Source organism: Pieris rapae, chromosome 1 (assembly GCF_905147795.1).
Source record: "Pieris rapae chromosome 1, ilPieRapa1.1, whole genome shotgun sequence".
NCBI classification, from domain to species: Eukaryota; Metazoa; Arthropoda; class Insecta; order Lepidoptera; family Pieridae; genus Pieris; species Pieris rapae.
Genome location: NC_059509.1, coordinates 5,051,750 through 5,069,992, shown reverse-complemented (window position 1 = coordinate 5,069,992; position 18,243 = coordinate 5,051,750). Strand labels below are relative to the sequence as shown.

The 18,243-nt window shown below is 31.9% G+C and overlaps 1 protein-coding gene across 2 annotated transcripts in view; it reads right to left on the bottom strand.

The window, feature by feature from the left end:
• The window catches only part of LOC110994850 (lachesin-like), a 50,751-nt gene that overhangs the window by 15,170 nt on the left and 17,338 nt on the right, over positions 1-18,243 (bottom strand). Inside the window, exons 3-6 of one of the 2 annotated variants that reach the window (XM_022261733.2) lie at positions 14,547-14,680; positions 11,708-11,893; positions 11,135-11,327; positions 3,434-3,562 (exon numbers count right to left, since the gene is read on the bottom strand). In XM_022261733.2, coding sequence (XP_022117425.1) covers positions 3,434-3,562; positions 11,135-11,327; positions 11,708-11,893; positions 14,547-14,680 — 642 coding nt within the window. The remainder of the gene's footprint in view (positions 1-3,433; positions 3,563-11,134; positions 11,328-11,707; positions 11,894-14,546; positions 14,681-18,243) is intronic. The other variant, XM_022261734.2, reaches the window with a different exon arrangement.

Below are 18,243 nucleotides of genomic sequence, written 5' to 3'. Positions count from 1 at the left end.
TAGAGGTTTTAATAATTTATATCCCACATATCCTTGTTGGTAAAATTGCGATGCAGGAAATACAAATCCTCACATAAGAAATGTACCCATCATGTTTCTGCGACTATGACTGTAGCTTAACCTGGCTGATCAATCTGCGCGTCACTTAGCTACTATACGTAGGTAGGATCCAATCAGAGCTGTGTTTACATCGGAAATGCCAATAACAGAATGCAAATACATAGTGGACAACACGTTCGGGCGTCCGGTGCAGTTGTGAAGTGCTACGAAAAACTTTAATACGTATCGAACTAACACAGAGTCGATTCATGAATTTAGAACGATTAATTAAGGTTTTCAATTAAAACGTACGAATTACATCGTTTAATTTTTAAGAGATTTTTTAAAAAGTATACACGTTTTGAATTCCGCAATCTATAAGCTGCTGTGTATGTCACTTTAACCCTTACACTAAAAAAAAATTTAAATACATATATTGGATTTCTCAAACTTTAAATTTCAAAGCCATATTTTTAATGTATATTATTATGTACATATAACAACTATCTTCAGTGCTTTAATAAATGATGGTATTAACTTTAATTTTGTTTGTTTGCTATGAAACCATTTAATAATTTATATTTTTAAAATTAAAGGTTATTAGTATACTCAGTGTACGCCTTCATAATTTCAATAATATATTTTTACGTTTCATACGAAATAAAATGAATTGTATACTCAATCGTTATTTAAAGCTTATAGTACATTTATAATAAAGGGTTGCTTTTATAAATTGTTAAAAGGTCTCAAGAACCCGCGCTAAGAAAATAAGCCAAACTTCAATTATTTCTATTTTATTAAGCAAATATTATAAGGATTATTTTAATGTTTTTTAGGACTTAATAAATAGTTTCAGTTTTACACATATTTACATTTATATATTATAATTTACCATTGTTTTTTAAACCTCACTACATATATATATCTAACGAAAATTGATAAATACTTCCGGTAATTCAGACGTTTGATCTGCATACATGTAAATCTAGGTTATTAATTTCGTAATTCTATATATTAATGGACCCTGAATTTATTTACTCAAATATATATTTTAGCAATGCGGTAGCAATGCGACCTTTATTCTTGAGGTTGTAGGTTATAGTTAAAATAGTTTTTTTTATAGAACAGAGGGCAAACGGGCAGGAGGCTCACCTGATGTTAAGTGATACCGTCGCCCATGGACACTCTCGATGCTAGTGGGCTCGGGAGTGCGTTGCCGGCCTTTTAAGAATTTGTACGCTCTTTTCTTGAAGGACTTTAAGTCTTAAGGTTAGCCTTAAACCCAAAATGTAGCCGGTACGTCTCAGGCACTGAAGGCAGATCTACTTGTATATTATCAAAAAACAAATGGCCACGAAAAAAAAACCGAAATCTGAAGCCCAAAACTAAAGGTTTTAGGCCTTGGTTATTATTCAAAACTTTGTGTAAAATACTAAGACTAAAGTTGTGCAACCTATCAATGAATCAGTTTCAAGTGCTAATCCTTTATAACAGTTGAAACAGTGGCAGCACTCTGGCAAAATTAATGTTTTATCTCGATCTATTCTCGTTCACACGTACACTAGAAGAGCAGGTACGTTTCCATTTGCATGTATGGTATGCTATGACGATAGTAACAACATTACCCGAATTCGAAACTGTGATTAGGTGCATCGAACCACAGCTGCTGTGTTCAACGCTATTTACATACCTATCTACCTCTCATTACTTCATTCACAATTAGTTTGGGAGTATATTTCGTTGCGGAAAATTTCGCGTTTAAACGTTGAAGCAATTTTGTTTTATGTGTGATATTAGTCGCATGATTATTTGTACAGATGAAGCTAGTCTGAAATCTTGTGAATAAAATCATTGACCTGGGTTCGTAGTGAAGCAGATTAATCTTTTGAGTCTTTATTCTACTCAAAACAATGTTGGTTTTTCCCGGAAATTCTACACGAAACATTCCACTACAATACCAATTCCAGTATGGAATAGTAAAAGTAAATTGGTAATAAGTAAAATTAAAATAATTAATTCAAACTGATATTATAAATACAATTTTAGGTGAGAATTCTTAACTAATTTGAATAAATCAGAAAAAGAGGTCACCATGGAAAATTTTTACCCAATAAAGTATAAATACGAAAGCCTGTTATTATATACGAAGATGAATATGATAATCCATCAATGTGGGTAAAAATTGTTTTTTTTAATATTTCGACAAAGCATTCAATCATCGACACATGAACAACGCAACAATTTTACGGGTATATTTTTGCTCATATTCTGATACAGACAATAATGTTAATAGCGAAAGTGGTGACATCTTAAATTCAACTGAAATTAGTCTGATCTCCGAGGCTTTGTTTATATAAAACCAAAACTTTATTAGTCAAAATTTATTTAAGACATACTTTTACGAAAATACACGTTTTTTTAAAAGATAACTACAATTTGGGGTAGCTTTAGAAAATACATTCAAAACCATTTACAAAGACATCGTTTAGAACAACATACCGGTTCTATTGACCAAAATCAAAGGTCCCGGCTGAATTCTATGTATTAAGTACTTAATAACAACGTCATCGGCTGTAACGACTGTCGGTTTTTACAACTAAATATGAGTAGTTCCTTCAATATCGTTATAACAGATTTTGACTGTAATTACATCATAGAGTTAACGTACGTTTGGAGATCGTATTGATTTACAAACGTAATTGCAAATTAAAAAAAAAAGATTCACACAATGATCTCATGTCTGACAACGTAACGATACATCAAACATTCCACTGAAATTCAATAAACCAAACATCACTATGAGTAGATCTTTAGCAAACTGATAGTAAACAGGGCAAGCGCGGGACGAATACAAACATCCAATTCAAATGCAAGACACGTGTCGAAGATGATACGTGATAACACGAAAATCTCCCAATTGCTTACGTGTTTGAGATGTCGGGCCCAACAGTGTTTCCCGACTAACCGAGCATTGAATAGCTCCATATAAATTACCCTTACAGATCAAACGATAAGCTTTTTGCGTACAGGTGAGCTGATTTCATCGACGGATGAATTGATTCATGTTTTGAATTTTGCGATTAACTTAATCGTTCACTTTGATAAATACAGTTCAGAATTGCCGATATTAGATTTTTATTAAATAAATCCAATCGAGGTTTTACTGTTGTAGCATTTGCATTTTATTAATCAGCAATTGTTTATGTGTATTTAAATAAACACTTAAATTAACTCGGCATAAAATATCTTACAAAAGATAATATATTCAAGCAAGAATCTCTTAATAGAAATTTTATTTTAGAGATAATGCTAAGCGCCAAATAACAATGTATAGAATTAAAATAATATGAGGCACTAATTAACGCGATCGTTAATGTAACATGTATTGACTTACAATGTACGTGAAGCATAATCCTCTTGCTGACGGAAGGGGGTACGCCGTTTGCCGCGATGCATAAGTACGCCCCCATTTCGGACCGAGTTACTTTCGTCAGGTTCACTATCTCACCCTCCAGCGACGACACTGTAAAAATATAAATTTTAAATTCTATGGCCAAAATCTATAAACTGTGGTAGATGCAGATAAGCGGCTAATCAATCTAGTTCATTACATATAAGATTTAAACATATCAGACTGACTGATGTGTTTAAAGTCATTACAGTACACTATATATAGTATACAGTAATATCTATAGTACATTACTTATATATATGTATATGTATATAAAATTTACACTAATTTATTCATTAAGGTAACACGATGTACACTTATGAACCTCAATAAAGAAATACATATTAATTTTTTTTAAATTTTACATTTATTGCCAGTTCTCAAATCAAGGGCGTGTAGAACGGATGAGAAATACTGGCAATAAACTCTCTGCCACTCTTTTTAATCGCCAAATATTTTGTTTTAGACAAGGACCTGCAAACAATACGTGTTCCACATGACATCTTAAATAATTAATACATAGTTAATATAATTTAAAATAAATTTGAAACATAGATTAGTCCTTAATCAGCAGTAGGCATGGTATGTTTAAATGGAAAAGTAATTTAACATACAAAAATGCTTATATATAAATAATTTCTTTATATTTATATAAACATTAGAAGTACAATTTTATAAATCAAGATTGATTATCAAGAGCCGATTACTAAAACATAACTGTGTACGATACGCTTGCCTTATTTTAAATGTCTATGAATACCCTTTATTGAATTTTAAATGAAAATACTTGCAAAACAATAAATTTTTTCTATATTATAGAGTAGAAAAATAATTTTATACAATATCAAAAATGTTACCCCCGTTGGTATAAATATTTGTACCCTATAAAGAGTAGTGCTTATTTTACATTTCTCCCAAGAGCCTACAAAAACACTTAGAAATGCCAGTAGACATTCTATAAACAAATGCGGTTAGCGGTCCCAACTTGAACTGTTTTCCTGACACCTTGCTACCGAGTACATTTACAACCATTAATTCAAACAAGAGGATAAAAAGCTGGGACAATATTTTCGAAGGGAGTTGATGGTTTAAAGTGTAGAGCTTTTGGTAGTCGACGTCGCTTCGTTAGCAAACAACTTGAACAACGACCTACTGTGGAGTGTCTACTTAATTGAAATAATTATAAAACTTTTGCATTCACTTCAAGTGTTCGGAAGTTATGGACAGTTGTCAGATTAATTGTTTAAGTAGCTTAACCTAATTTAAATAAATTGGTTAACACGATAATTATTTTCACACATTTAAAACGTCATTACACTTTGTCTAGACATGTATAGTTTCGGCAAGTCATGCTATATTCATTATGAATACATAATAAAAATAATAAAATGTGAATCGGCTCTTATGCTTTTTATGTTCTATTACATCTTGGTCGTGTCGATGTGTCATAAGTCAAGTGACACTCAGTTGTAGTGCTTTCTTAGGGAAGAACGATAAACAGAGAGGAAAAGCTATAATTATTATTATTTTTTTGTGTTTCTACAAATTTTTAATGATGACTTGGTAACAATATTTAGTAACAATATTTATTTGCAAACGAGATTTATTTATATACGAGCAATCAGCCACATTAAAATAGGCAGGATATAATTTTAAATTTTTCGTGTTCCTTAAAAATTTTTAATCAGGTCTTGGTAACAATATTTAATAATAATATATATTTATTTGCAGAGATATTAGTACATTCATATTGATCATTTTTATACGCATAATCAGCCATTATAATAAGAACAGTCAAAACATTTATAATTGATGTAAAATTTACGATCTAAAATCACTCCCACATTATAAGGACACATTGCCTTTAAAAATCTGAGACTTCTGGGAAGGTGAATAAATAGTATATATGAGATGATATTATGTCATTACATTATGGGTACTATAGATAATTAAAACAATATTTTGTTGAATTGCCCACTCCCAACGACATAAGTTTAATCAATGATAGCATCAACGTCAGAGTACGAGTGATCTTTAATGACATAATCAAATTATCTTCAGGCACTGATAGTCTTACAAACTACATAATATAGATATGTAACAAGACAGTACATTCAGGTAATATTTCAGATCATACGTACCGTGGTGAATTGAATGAAATAGTTCGGATCATCTTATTAAGAAAGTTTACTTAAAAGAAGAAAAAACTTCAAGCTCAATGAGCTTTTTGATATATATATTAACGAATGTATCCTCTGGCAGTGAAATCTAATATATTGTAAGCCATCATGTTAATTTGTATAAGCTATTCATATCTGTTTCAAACTTTCAGTTGATGAAAAGCGTCGAATAGAAGGATGGTTGAGTTAATTTGCATCAGTCTGAGCAAGTTTCCTTCATTCACTCGCTTATCTACATAATTTACTCTAGAACATGAAACAAATAGGCGTGCGACACGCTTTTGTCATCGGAATATGTTTTATATGGCACGTTAAGGGACAAATCCTGTAAAGAATCCTTTGTTGTGGCACTTTATTATTCATTCCGTTATCATTATTGTTGTCACATGTATTTCAGAAAGTTATTAGACCTGGCATAATTTAAGTTTAGAATAAAAGTTATTTGTATTTATTATTTAACGTGAAATTCTGTTACGTTATCAAATGTTAGAAATACTTGGTGTGCCGATTAAAAGATAGAAGTAAATAAATAAATAAGTATTTTCAAGTGAACAGGTGAAGTTAAACGTACCTACCTCAACGCTGAGATCGAATCCTGCCTGGACGTCAATGGCTTTGGACCTTAACGGAACAAGTGAAGAAACTGGCATGCCTTTGATACAAATAGTGACGACGTGTTTAAATTTAGTTTTTTTTTATACTGGCCTATATTGAAAACACATAATTTGAAACAGACGCAAGATATATCATATACTCGTTATATCATTATTTTAGTTCTCAATAAGAGCAACATTTTCGACAAAAACTTTTCCCATTTAAATATTTGACATTTTCGTAATATTGTTTCCTTACAGATTTATGGAGGTAACTTGTAACGACTACTTTAATTACTTTTCACTCAAATTAATGATTGTTTTGACAATTAAAAAGTGGTTTGAACGATGCACAGGGTCACACAGGGTAATTGAAGCATTTGCTTTTAAACTAATATTCTTAGTTAGAAGAGAAATTAGAACGATTTAATCTTAAAGGCTGTGTAGTCTGTGAAAGTCATTACTGGTAGTACTTTGTTAACTTAATGAATTGACTGATGGCAGTGCTCGAGCAGTGGTGGGGTTAAGTAGGACCTGCCAATTAATCACCCTGTCACTACAGTTTCCAATTGCTACTCGTCACGAATCCCCTTGTAACTATTATTTATGTTACTCAATGCTATTGATTCGTTTCGAACAATTACTAACCTATTGAAGATCATTGTATAGTTGTAGCGGTAAGCAAAGTTTTAAAGTTAAGACTTGATCATAACGAAGTGTGAGATCTCCTTACACAATAATTATAACCAGAAAAACTTTTCGTACACTGATTTTTAATGAATAAGTTCTATAAACACTAGATCCATTATAATTATTTATTTTTTAGTTATATGCAAGCCTTCAACAGTTATATTCCTATATACAATTGTAGGAGTCGTTCTATTTCATAATACTTTTTGTCCACGCTAATGCTTAAATATAGATTACTTGCAACGAATAAAGTTCGTAATTTTCATGGCCAATTCATTCTTTCAAGGCAAGGCATTTTAGTGATTCTGTGGTCACAGGTTAACTTATCTGTGGCTTATATATGTATAAACCACAGATAAGTTAACGTACTAAATAAATAAATCAATAACTTTTTGTTTTACTCGGCTATATAATAATGATTACGTTAATATGGTCTATAGATAACAACGAGCTAAATTGATATACAATGGTTTAATTCAAATGATGCATAGTCTCATCATCCGATATTTGAAAACATTAAACCTCGCAATGAATTGTGTTACTAAAATTTATGACCATACAGTCGATATCTGACGTTTGTACATGATTAATATTTTAAAGTCATTTTGGCTCATTGAAACATGTTAATTACAGTGTATTAAATGTATACCGTCATTTATCTGAATGATTAAAATTTTCAAACTTTTGAAACATTAATATGATATGTGAAATAAAGCTATTTTTAATTATTTGTGAAAAGTTACTTTAAAACGGTCAATTTTAAATCAGATTACTCCTTATCATAATTTCGTGTACCTAAATAAAAAATACACTATAAGGAAACGAACTAATACATATTTTTCCAGTAAATTTTTCATTTCTTCAACATTTTTAGATTCTTCTGGAACAAATATCTTTGTGATGTCATCTTTGGGTCTTTCGACGCCCGTTTGACTGACCATGTTTTCTTCACCCATACAGTTGGAAGCTCTCTTTAGCTCTCTTAAACTGTGATCATGTATCAAAACCTGTCTTTTACCAGCCTGTACTTAATCGGGTTCAGAGACGCAATATAATTCAATACAGAATCATTATTTAACTCCGCGATCTTAACCCGTCTGAATCTTTATTTGGCCGAATAGAGATGAGTAGGTAAGTAATTATTCCCGGGCGGTCCCGAGATTGTAATCCCGTGGGGTTAGAAAGGGCGGTGAGAATGGTAATAGGAGCTCTGAGGCACTGCGGTCTGATTTACTGCTAAGATTCAATAGTGAATATTTTAAGCGCTGATTTATTTGCCGACGTTTCTTAAACTTCTACGCTGTCTATCGGCACTAACTCTATGATTTATTGTACTCGGGTATGCAACTGTGTATTCGTGTGGAAATTGCAGTTATTTATTGCATCAACACTGTAGTGTTAGATCGATACGTCATTGAATCATAAGAACAAAATAATAAATATACGATTCTGGGAATTGGGCATACATTTATTTCATTTTCCATGTGATTTATACTTTTTTCTGCACTGCCGATCGTTGTCATGTTACAGTTCTGACCTTGCGGTCCTGGTTTAAAAGAGTCGTCTGGAAAGTGAGAATGCATCAAAGCGTGGGAAGAGTTGGTGATTTCGTGGTCACAATACCAGCGAACTTAGTTAAGTTTAACTTTTCCGGTCTTGTACTCACTCAGCACTGTCCTAAAGTGTTGCAAGACCGCTTCAATACTCCTGATCCCTAAAAAAGGTGATTGCTCTGATCCGTCCAACTGTCACCCAATAGCTATGGCCAATGTGTTCTTCAAAACAATGGAAACCAGTAATAACGGGCATCTCCTGAGATATCTAGAGGCCCACGAGGGAAGAAGCTTATTCAGCAAGGTACGAAGCTACTTCACTCGTACATTCACATATAACTGAACGAACCGCAAATTAAGCCCCTCATGGAATACTGTTCTCACCCTCCCCAGAACCAGCTCCTTGCAATAGACTGTATTCAACGAAGATTGGTTCGAAATGTCGACGATCAATCTCTTTTCAAGCGGCATGTTCCCTTAGTGTTGCATCTGTACTTACCATGGAGAGTGTTTAGATTACTAGTTCGGATATATAGCGCAGCGGAGTTTCATCATCGGACGTCGAGGCAGACTACGAACTGCCACAAGGTTATTTCGAACCAATTTAACTTCAAGAGTCATTCAAAAAAAGAGCATACCAATTCATAAAAGGCCGACAGCGCACTCGCAAACCCTGTGGCAATGTGATTGTTCATGCAGTATCATATAAATATCTCGTGTTCTATAGAAAAAATGTGTCGGTACTGTCGTTAGAAAATTAGGCTAAGTTAAAATTTAATACAAAAAATTATTCGTTATGTTCTTTCTCACAAACTTCGTTGGTCTTCAAGACATAAGGACCGCAAATATTTTCTATTAATATAATTATGTGACTAATTCAATTAAGTGTACCAATAATACGACCTCAGCACGCAAACGTTCAGTCATAAAATTTGCATGATATCCCAGACCTATAAATTTTGCGTTATTTCATGATTTATTTGAAAATGACTACATTAGTTCCGTTCTGCATTAACCAGTGGTATCTTTTTGTAAGGAAATATTGTAGGTTCTAGGTAAAACTGTTGTTTGAATTTAAAATTTTTGTATAAAAATCTGGTTCAGATTTCTCGATAAAATTCAATGGCTTTTTATAGGGCGCTCGAACAAAGTTGTATTGAACTTGTAATATTTTTTAACAAATAATTCATTGTAGCTGAATTAAATAATTGGGAATTCAAAACCAGCAGATCTACTTATTAATTTTACGATATTTATTTGAGAGGCAGTGAATCGAAATTTAGAATAATTTAATTAAATATTTTTTTCGAGTCTTGTAAATTCTTTAGATTTTAAAATCATCTTATAATGAAAATTAACGAAAATGATTCCTAAGTATTTAGATCAATAAATCATAGATATAAAGTTCATATACTGTACATCAGTAACAATAAGGATAATGCAACTCTTATTTATAAAAACGTATGTAGTTATGATTTTTCATAACGTAGCCTTGACCTTTTTTGGTATATTTTATATTATGGTGTATTATTTAAGACACAACATTTTAGTAATATGCACATTAACCCTCGAAAGAAACTTTATTAATAAAGCTTCCTTTTTCACGTTCCGTTTCAGTGTTTACCTTATTTTGCTAAGTCCTATATTATGAAATGATAATTTTACGACATTTTGATATTACTATCTAGGCTTTGGTGGACCAACTGACCATTATACAGTATCGCTTATCGATAGTAGTTTGCATTAATTGTTTATTAAACCGGTTCAACGTAATTTTATTATAGAATCTAATCAGTGCCTGTGCTAATGACGTCATTCGTATTTTTATGTGAATCGTTTCGTAGATCGTGATAAAAGTTTTTCAACGTGACAACATTAATTATTATATAATTAATTATGTGTTGTATTAGCCAAAAGGTCGTGCGGTAGACTACGACTGTGTTACGATTACATTTTTTCATTACCATTATAACTTGTACGTTGAATAAATTATTGCAAGAAAGTTGATGTTGTTGGCGCCACAAAACAACGACGTGCGTTTATTAAGTACTTTGTAGCAACTAGTTTGATATTATTTGGAAAGCGTAACAATATTTAAAAAAAACAAATAAATATACATACACAAGGCTGTCTTGCCTTTTACCTTGGCTATAAAAGTGACCAAAGAGAGTTAAAATGTGACGCTTTGAATATTACTAACTACATTACATACTAACTTATATTCACCAAGATAAATATTTCGCTTAGCAATTCTTCTTACTGCAAAAAATGTTGATATGATATATTAGAAAGATGGAAAATGATTAGTTATCATTTTCCATCTTTCCTAATTACAATTGAATCACAATTATAATAATCATAAATACAATCGTATTGATCACATCTATAAGCGTAATTCTGATCAACGTGGGAATGTTGTCAATCATAGATACTGTTCAGCAAATACGGCTTATCAAAGATGGAATAGTCAAAATATTTATAATAAAATGGAATAAGATTGTGGCAATATATTCATACCTACTTTATAATATCATTTTGGATTAATTTATCAAATGTGACAAATGTACCTAAATAAGAAACTAGATAGATTTGTTAGTCTATTAATTTTTACAAAAAATAAAAACTTGCCTTTTGTTTTTCCCTGTGGCCCGCCCCTAGAAATGAGGTCCCCTCCATCCTCTCTTCGCCAGACGATTCTTGGTGGAGGGTAACCCCTTGCCTTACACACTAACTTAGCCGAACCGCCTTCTGGCACCATCATATCTCCTGATGTCTCTTCATACACGATGTCAGGTGGTATTACAACTTCAAGAAATGCTGTCTGCAGGAAAATATTTGCGTTAGGTAGTAAAGTTTTGTGTATTTCTTAAATGGTTGACTCAAAATTAAAAACAAATCGATGCCAATACGATGTATTAACAATATATTTTTTTATTTTAAATAAAAATTAATATATGCTTTATCTTATAGGTTGGAGATTTTGACTTAATATATCTATTATTGAAATACGTATTAATTTATACTACCAGAAAAATCTAGTTGAAATAGAAATTGTTAATTAGACTTTCAACAATATAAACGTGATTAAGCCATTATTGAGAATCTATTTGCTTTATTTACTCTTTAAGAGCTAATGATTTTTCCATAAATAGAACGGCTTTTTGTAGCCAAATGGAAAATTTAAATCATTTAAGTTAATACCTGCATTTTCATAGGATCGGTGTTAACTTGGCACATATATTGTCCTCTATCTTCTCTCTTTACGCCACGAATACTCAGTGTCCACGTATTGTAGTCGTTATGGGTGACGCTTAGCCGCGCGTTGTTAGTGATCACGTGCTCGTGTATCGCTAGAATTGCCTTTGTATCCGCCTTGATCCACGCTACCTGTCTCGGGAAATGTATCCAACAATCCTTCATATACATAAACTTTCTAAACAAAGCACTCAGACGAAAACTTTGGATTGAAAGGATTCGAACGGGTGAAAAGTTTGCATAATCGATTATGCGGTCTTAAGGACTGAGAAATCTGGTCTAATTACAAACGAATACTATCCGAGCAACACTATCTTGTTGCGAAAACCTTGCAAAATGCTCATGGAATGTTTAATTACATTTTCGTTTGTTGGCCGCCACAAGGCACACTGAAAACGCCCGTTTCGTCCATTCTACCAAAAGCGTCGACATTGCAATAGAACCCTATTTCCTGCGTCTTGTAAAAAACGACTACCCTCAAAACATGACACGGAATAAAGTTGGAGAATTTTTATTAAATTTTGAAATCATTAAGGTTTCATAGTAAATGGTAATAAAAGTTTCTTAAATATTTATTATAATATGACAATATAGTTTCTAGGAAGTGCTAAGTGCTCTACATAAAGTGCTTTATTATAGAAGTGAATATACTACAAGTGTTGTTATTTTTCAACTTGAAACAACCGGTGCAACTCTAAATTGTGCTCTAGGTTACCTACATACAAGAATGGATTTTAAACAAATACTTTGTGCAGAATAGTCTCAATTTTTCAAATCTTTCAATACGAACTGGGAAATATAAATGCATCGATATTGTAGATTTAAAAAATTGAGTACATACAATATAAATCCAGCTTTTTAAAGGTAGAACAAATATAGTTTTTAATTTCATAGTTATTATTTTTTAAATGAAATATTTGTTTGATAATGCACAGTTCTGGATTTATATTTTTATAGTAACATAAAAATTAGTATTTACAGATCTTTACCCTTATAACTCATCCATACCAGCGGTGCATATCGGAGTTGTAATGTTAGATCCGGAAAAATTATTAATTTGTGTAACTGCTTTTATTATAGATGAATTTGATTTATGTTCGTGTTAATCTGCATTTAAGGTGTATCAGTAATAAATATACGTATCTTTTAAAGTTTACTAAATTAATTTTAAAACGCATGCTAAGCTTTCGAGCTTTAATCTTTTATTTGTTTTGTTTTTCCTAAAAATTCTTTGTATTGAATTCACACATAATACTTTATTTAATTTTTTTTATTTCATTGCTTATCGTAACTGAATCATTACTGTAATTTTGGAAGTTTATTTGTAACAATTTAGAAATGCGGCGAATTTGCTACTCCAAACTTTAAATTTTATAAAATTTATAAAAATTAGGTACACTTATTAGCGTTAAAAAACGGATAACATATAAAGGCCATTTAAAAACATAACGAATGTTCCGATAATAGTAAAGCAGATGGAGATTAGCTTTGGGGACAGAGAGCTTACCTCTCGAAATGATTGAACGGGGACCATGGGGACTGTCGTAGCTTTATTTTAATGTCGTAAAGTGACTGTTTTGCAAGACCACACTTAAATGGAATAGCCTTGTGGAGGATTTGTTAAATCCATTATGAGATAACGTAAATGTTTATGGAATTTAGTGAAGTTAATATTAATTAATATATATTTAAATATTTATTTTTAGATAACATGTTTGCAGCTATTTTAAATGGAAAAATCAAGTTATTGAATTAAAAACACGTAAAGTGTATTTTAAAATTTCTTAATAATAATAAAATATTCAAAAGTTAATACAATGTGATACATATAAGTTAAAATAATTATTTATAGATTTTCGTTATATTATATTGGAAATCACTAATTCGTCAACAGTGTGCAAATTTTGTTTAAGATAGTGCTAGTGCTGTGGAATGCATGCTCCTAATTTCATTATTCCATACTAAACTCAAGAAATTGTATTGTTGTGTGTACACATTACTACTGCATAATAATATTACATTTTCCTTAATAAAATCGATCTATGTAAAATTCTCTTTTCTCCAAGAAATTTAAACGCATTACAGGAACACAATGTTTTTGATGTATAAACTAAACTTAAGAACGAAAAATAAGATTAGGAATTAGTAACGTATATGAGGCTGTAGTATGCAGCAATAATGCAAACAAACGTAAAATCCAAAATAGAAGTATACGAGAATTCTTGAGTTTAAGTTAATTATGTGCAAGTGTGTGCAAGTTGAGTACTAACTATGCTAAAATTGTCAAGAAACTGTGCAAAGTGTCACACTCTATACTATAGACAGTTCCTAAGTGAGTGAAGTGCATCGGAACTTGTGTGCTAAAGGTGTGCAAGAAGTGTTGAAGTAAGTGCAGACTATTAGTGAGATCTATTATTGGGATGAATTCTCATAAATTCGTGATATTCAACGAGGAAATTGTCTACGAACGTCGGCGTGGGGCAAGATTTAACGAAAACAAATATCGATCCATTCGTATTTTTTATTTGTATCGATGTGATTGCATTAGATTTCTGCATTCTAAGTTAAAGGTTTTGTTTCAATAGGTCACAAGAGTTTTCGTTTAGCGTTTTGAAAGCTATTAATTTGATGAAACTACTTAGATTTATTATGTTAACGTGTTTTTTTAATTTATTATTTATGTAACTGGATATAGGTAAAAAATTATGTGTTTCACAATAATAGATCTCATCAAGTGCTGTGCTCCTCTAGTCGGCTAGCTGTATTGAGTTAGTTTGATACACACCCTGGCAGTGGCGGAGTCGCCACTCACCCTATAACCACCTAGATTATTGACCACACAGGTGAATGTCGCGTCTCTTCCCTGTGCGATGGTTACATTCTCCAGGGGAAACTTGAAATCCGGTTCGAGGCCCAAAGCTGAAAACAAACATTGCAATTAAAAATATTAGTTTTTTACGAGTAGTAAATATTTGTAAATGAAATGTCAATAACATATAAAATGTTATAAAAATAAACATTGAAATATAGTATGTTTAGATGCCTCAGTAGTTGATAGTACACTTATAACTAGGAGTTCCTGGGTTGCGGCTGGTTAAACAACCATTGTTTAAGAAATACTACTACAGATACTTAGAAGGCTGATCATCTTAAAAAAGTCAATCAAAACTAAACGTGTGTGTACACGTTTGACCTTATAATCCGGAACTGCGTGAAATCAACTATTACACCAAATAAAGGCTATCTGTAGGCGCCCCGTGTAAGGGTGTAGCTTAATGTCTGACAGAACTGAGTATGATGGGAGGGGGCTGATATTAAAATTTCAGGGACTTTTAATTTAGTAATTTTTATTCAATCACCGATGTTTATTTTAGTTCGGGACTACCGTTAAATTAAAAATCAGCACCTGGCACATATATTTGATTTGCCCATCAATGATTGTTGTCTTTTGAAGAATCAGAAGCAGAACTTCCAGGTAAAAAATTAAAAATATATTTTATCATCTTATACATGTATATATACAAATCCACGATGTTCACCGCTCTTTATGTTCGTCACAAACAAGACGTCAAAGTCAGAATGATATTTTAGCAGATATTCAAGTTGTCATCTGCTCGATATTTGTATTCTTTGACACTATTAATTATTGGTAATTATGTATCAATTTTTAAATATAATTTCTCAAAAACTTAAAGCATTCATTGTACTTTACGAACGGGGAATAAATAAATATGGGTACACAATCACGCAATATCCTTCAAAAAATATTTGCCCAATATTACATTTCTCGGAACGGGCAACATCCAATGCGAATTTTTAGTATGTCAAGTATATCTTGGCGAGAGCTTTGTATTGCCCGATCGCTGGAGGCGTCAATATTCTACGTGACCAGGCTCAAGGAAACACGTGTCGGAAGTAAGGACTATCTATTTGCCCATAGAAAGTCGTCTCACTGTCCATTTGTATATCGAAACGATTGCATCGTCATTCAGAAATGTTCATTTCTACGACTAATCTGATATTCCAAATATAAAAACATTTGAAAAACATTATATTATATTATATAAACGAAATAATTTATAAGTATTGCTTTTATATGACAAATTGTATACTTTGAAGCAATCGTGCTTTTTAAACAAATCCAGTTTTTTTTAACGCAACAAAAAAAAAGGTAATGAAAGCTAGTTTAGTAAAAAAACCCTTTTCATTACTGGAATACAGATTGTATCAATGACGCATAGGATCAAAGATTTTTATCAAAGTGTTAGAAACATTTTCATATAACATTTTAAATCACCGAGAAATGCAACATTGCATTGAGTGACGAAAAAATTTTTGGTATGAAATTTTAGAACCATAAATTTAATTGACTGGCGGAATATAGAGGTCTGATAAAATTGTAGTGTATCAAAGCGAGCCAATAGCGCCGTATTTGTGAGAACGTGTGGACAACGCAAATGGGTCAATTGAAACACCAGTGCAAATGTCGCCACGTTTAAATGCCAACGTTTATTACGTATCCTATGCATATACCTTGTACATAGGAAACTGCCTATATCTAGATGTCACTTTATCTAATCTTAATAACAATAAACATTTATTTTACATCTTATATAACCATTAAACAGTTAATCAGTTACTAAACCTTCATACTGATAAGTTTAAATTTATAACCCTGAAACATATGCATACTTCTCCAATTCGTCATAATCCTAGTGCTATGTTGCCTTGTGCATTACTTAAAAATAAATGTTTCCAAGCAATTATTACTTGGGTGAAATTTGTATGATGTAACCCGTCAATATTGGTATACGTTCAAAATTAAAATTTAATATGAACACTAATAAACATTTCAGAAATTCATTTTGTTCTTGTAACAAAAACCTCTCTTATGAAATTATTGTACAGATTTGTGCGATTTATTTGTTGTAGCATTTGTAATTTAAAGATGCCATAAGTGTCATCTTGATACATCCTTCAATATTCTTCACTAAATGCAAACGATGCAACGTCGGGCAGAGATATTTTTCCTAAACTAAACCATATGGTATAGTAAATTGAGTTAAGAATTCGAGCCACACGAGTTGGTCAACTTTAGAAGTTATGTAAATATTGGAAGCATATTTCAAAGCGTGAAAGATGCCTCGATTTGTTTGCCACTACTAGTTAAATGTTGGCCTAAACTTGAATAGACATCTAACTTGAAAATGTTTGAGGCCTTGTTATTGTTCAAGTTCATTTTAGAGTTGGGTCGAGTGAATTCTATTGAAGGAGATGATAATTTAATATAGTATAGGCTTGTTGTTACGGAGACACTCATAAGTTATTACTGCAAAAACTCAGCCTCTATAAACACTTGAGACGTGTTAGTGACTTTCAACTATGAGGTCGTGTGTTCGAACCTTGGCTGTACAGTTTTTTTTCTTTATATATCATAACAAACATTTGCTCATACGGTGATAGGAATCATTGGGATTGTAACCCAAAAATTTACACCCTGCATCAGGTGCTAAAGACTGATCCTTTTAAAAATATCAAGAAAATAGATGCAGAAATATGTCTGCCTACTTTTGAGGCTACTTCCTAAATAAATGATTCATTTTATACTACTAATTGTTGTTCTCCGGCTATTATTAGTACGAACGACAATATTTTTTAGTTCTAATGTGTTAACTAACCAACTTTTATGGTTGACGAACTTTCAAGTAAGTCTGCATACAAACTGACAAACTATGTTTCTAAACTTCGACATTGCTAAAATTTTGCACAAACATTTAATACATTTGTTTCCTACATGTTAATTTACATTCTTATAGATATATTCGATATCGTCTTTTACGAAAGATTTCTGAGAGCCAACAACTAATGCATATCCTGTAAGATATGGAATTCTTTCCATACTTGGATAGTAGAAACACAACACCTGCAGGCTTGCCGAAATTCACTTATCTATCTCTTAGATTTTTGAAGAAAATGTAAACCGCAGAGAAAAATGTAAACTCGAGAGCAAATAATAATCTTTAAACAATGCTGGATAACCAAGAATTTTAGGTTTGTATTTTGAAAGCTTGGTCGAAGTGAGTGGATTCTTTAACAACATTGTTTCTAAATTAAAACAATCTCATAATTGCACATTCTCTAACTTCTTTGATGCAGAGAAGCGGGGGAAGGGGGAGGAAGGGAAGAGGAAAGAAGGGGGTGAGTTGGCTTGGGGTAAGTTCTGAGGCGAAGTTAAGCCGATTAAGTGTCATTTCCGCCGCGGAACTAGCACTGTTCATTAAATATTTCGAGCAACTTAATTGCTAAGGTCGTCGCTTGTACAGTTTTGAAAAGTGTAGGAATTTTGATTTTAAGACCATAATATTATTTATAAAGTAACCAAGATTGTAATTCAATTTCAACATGTTCTTATGCTTATTAGTACTATATCGTTTTGAATATGTATTAAAGAGCGTAGTCACTTTTAAGGACTGTTGATGATA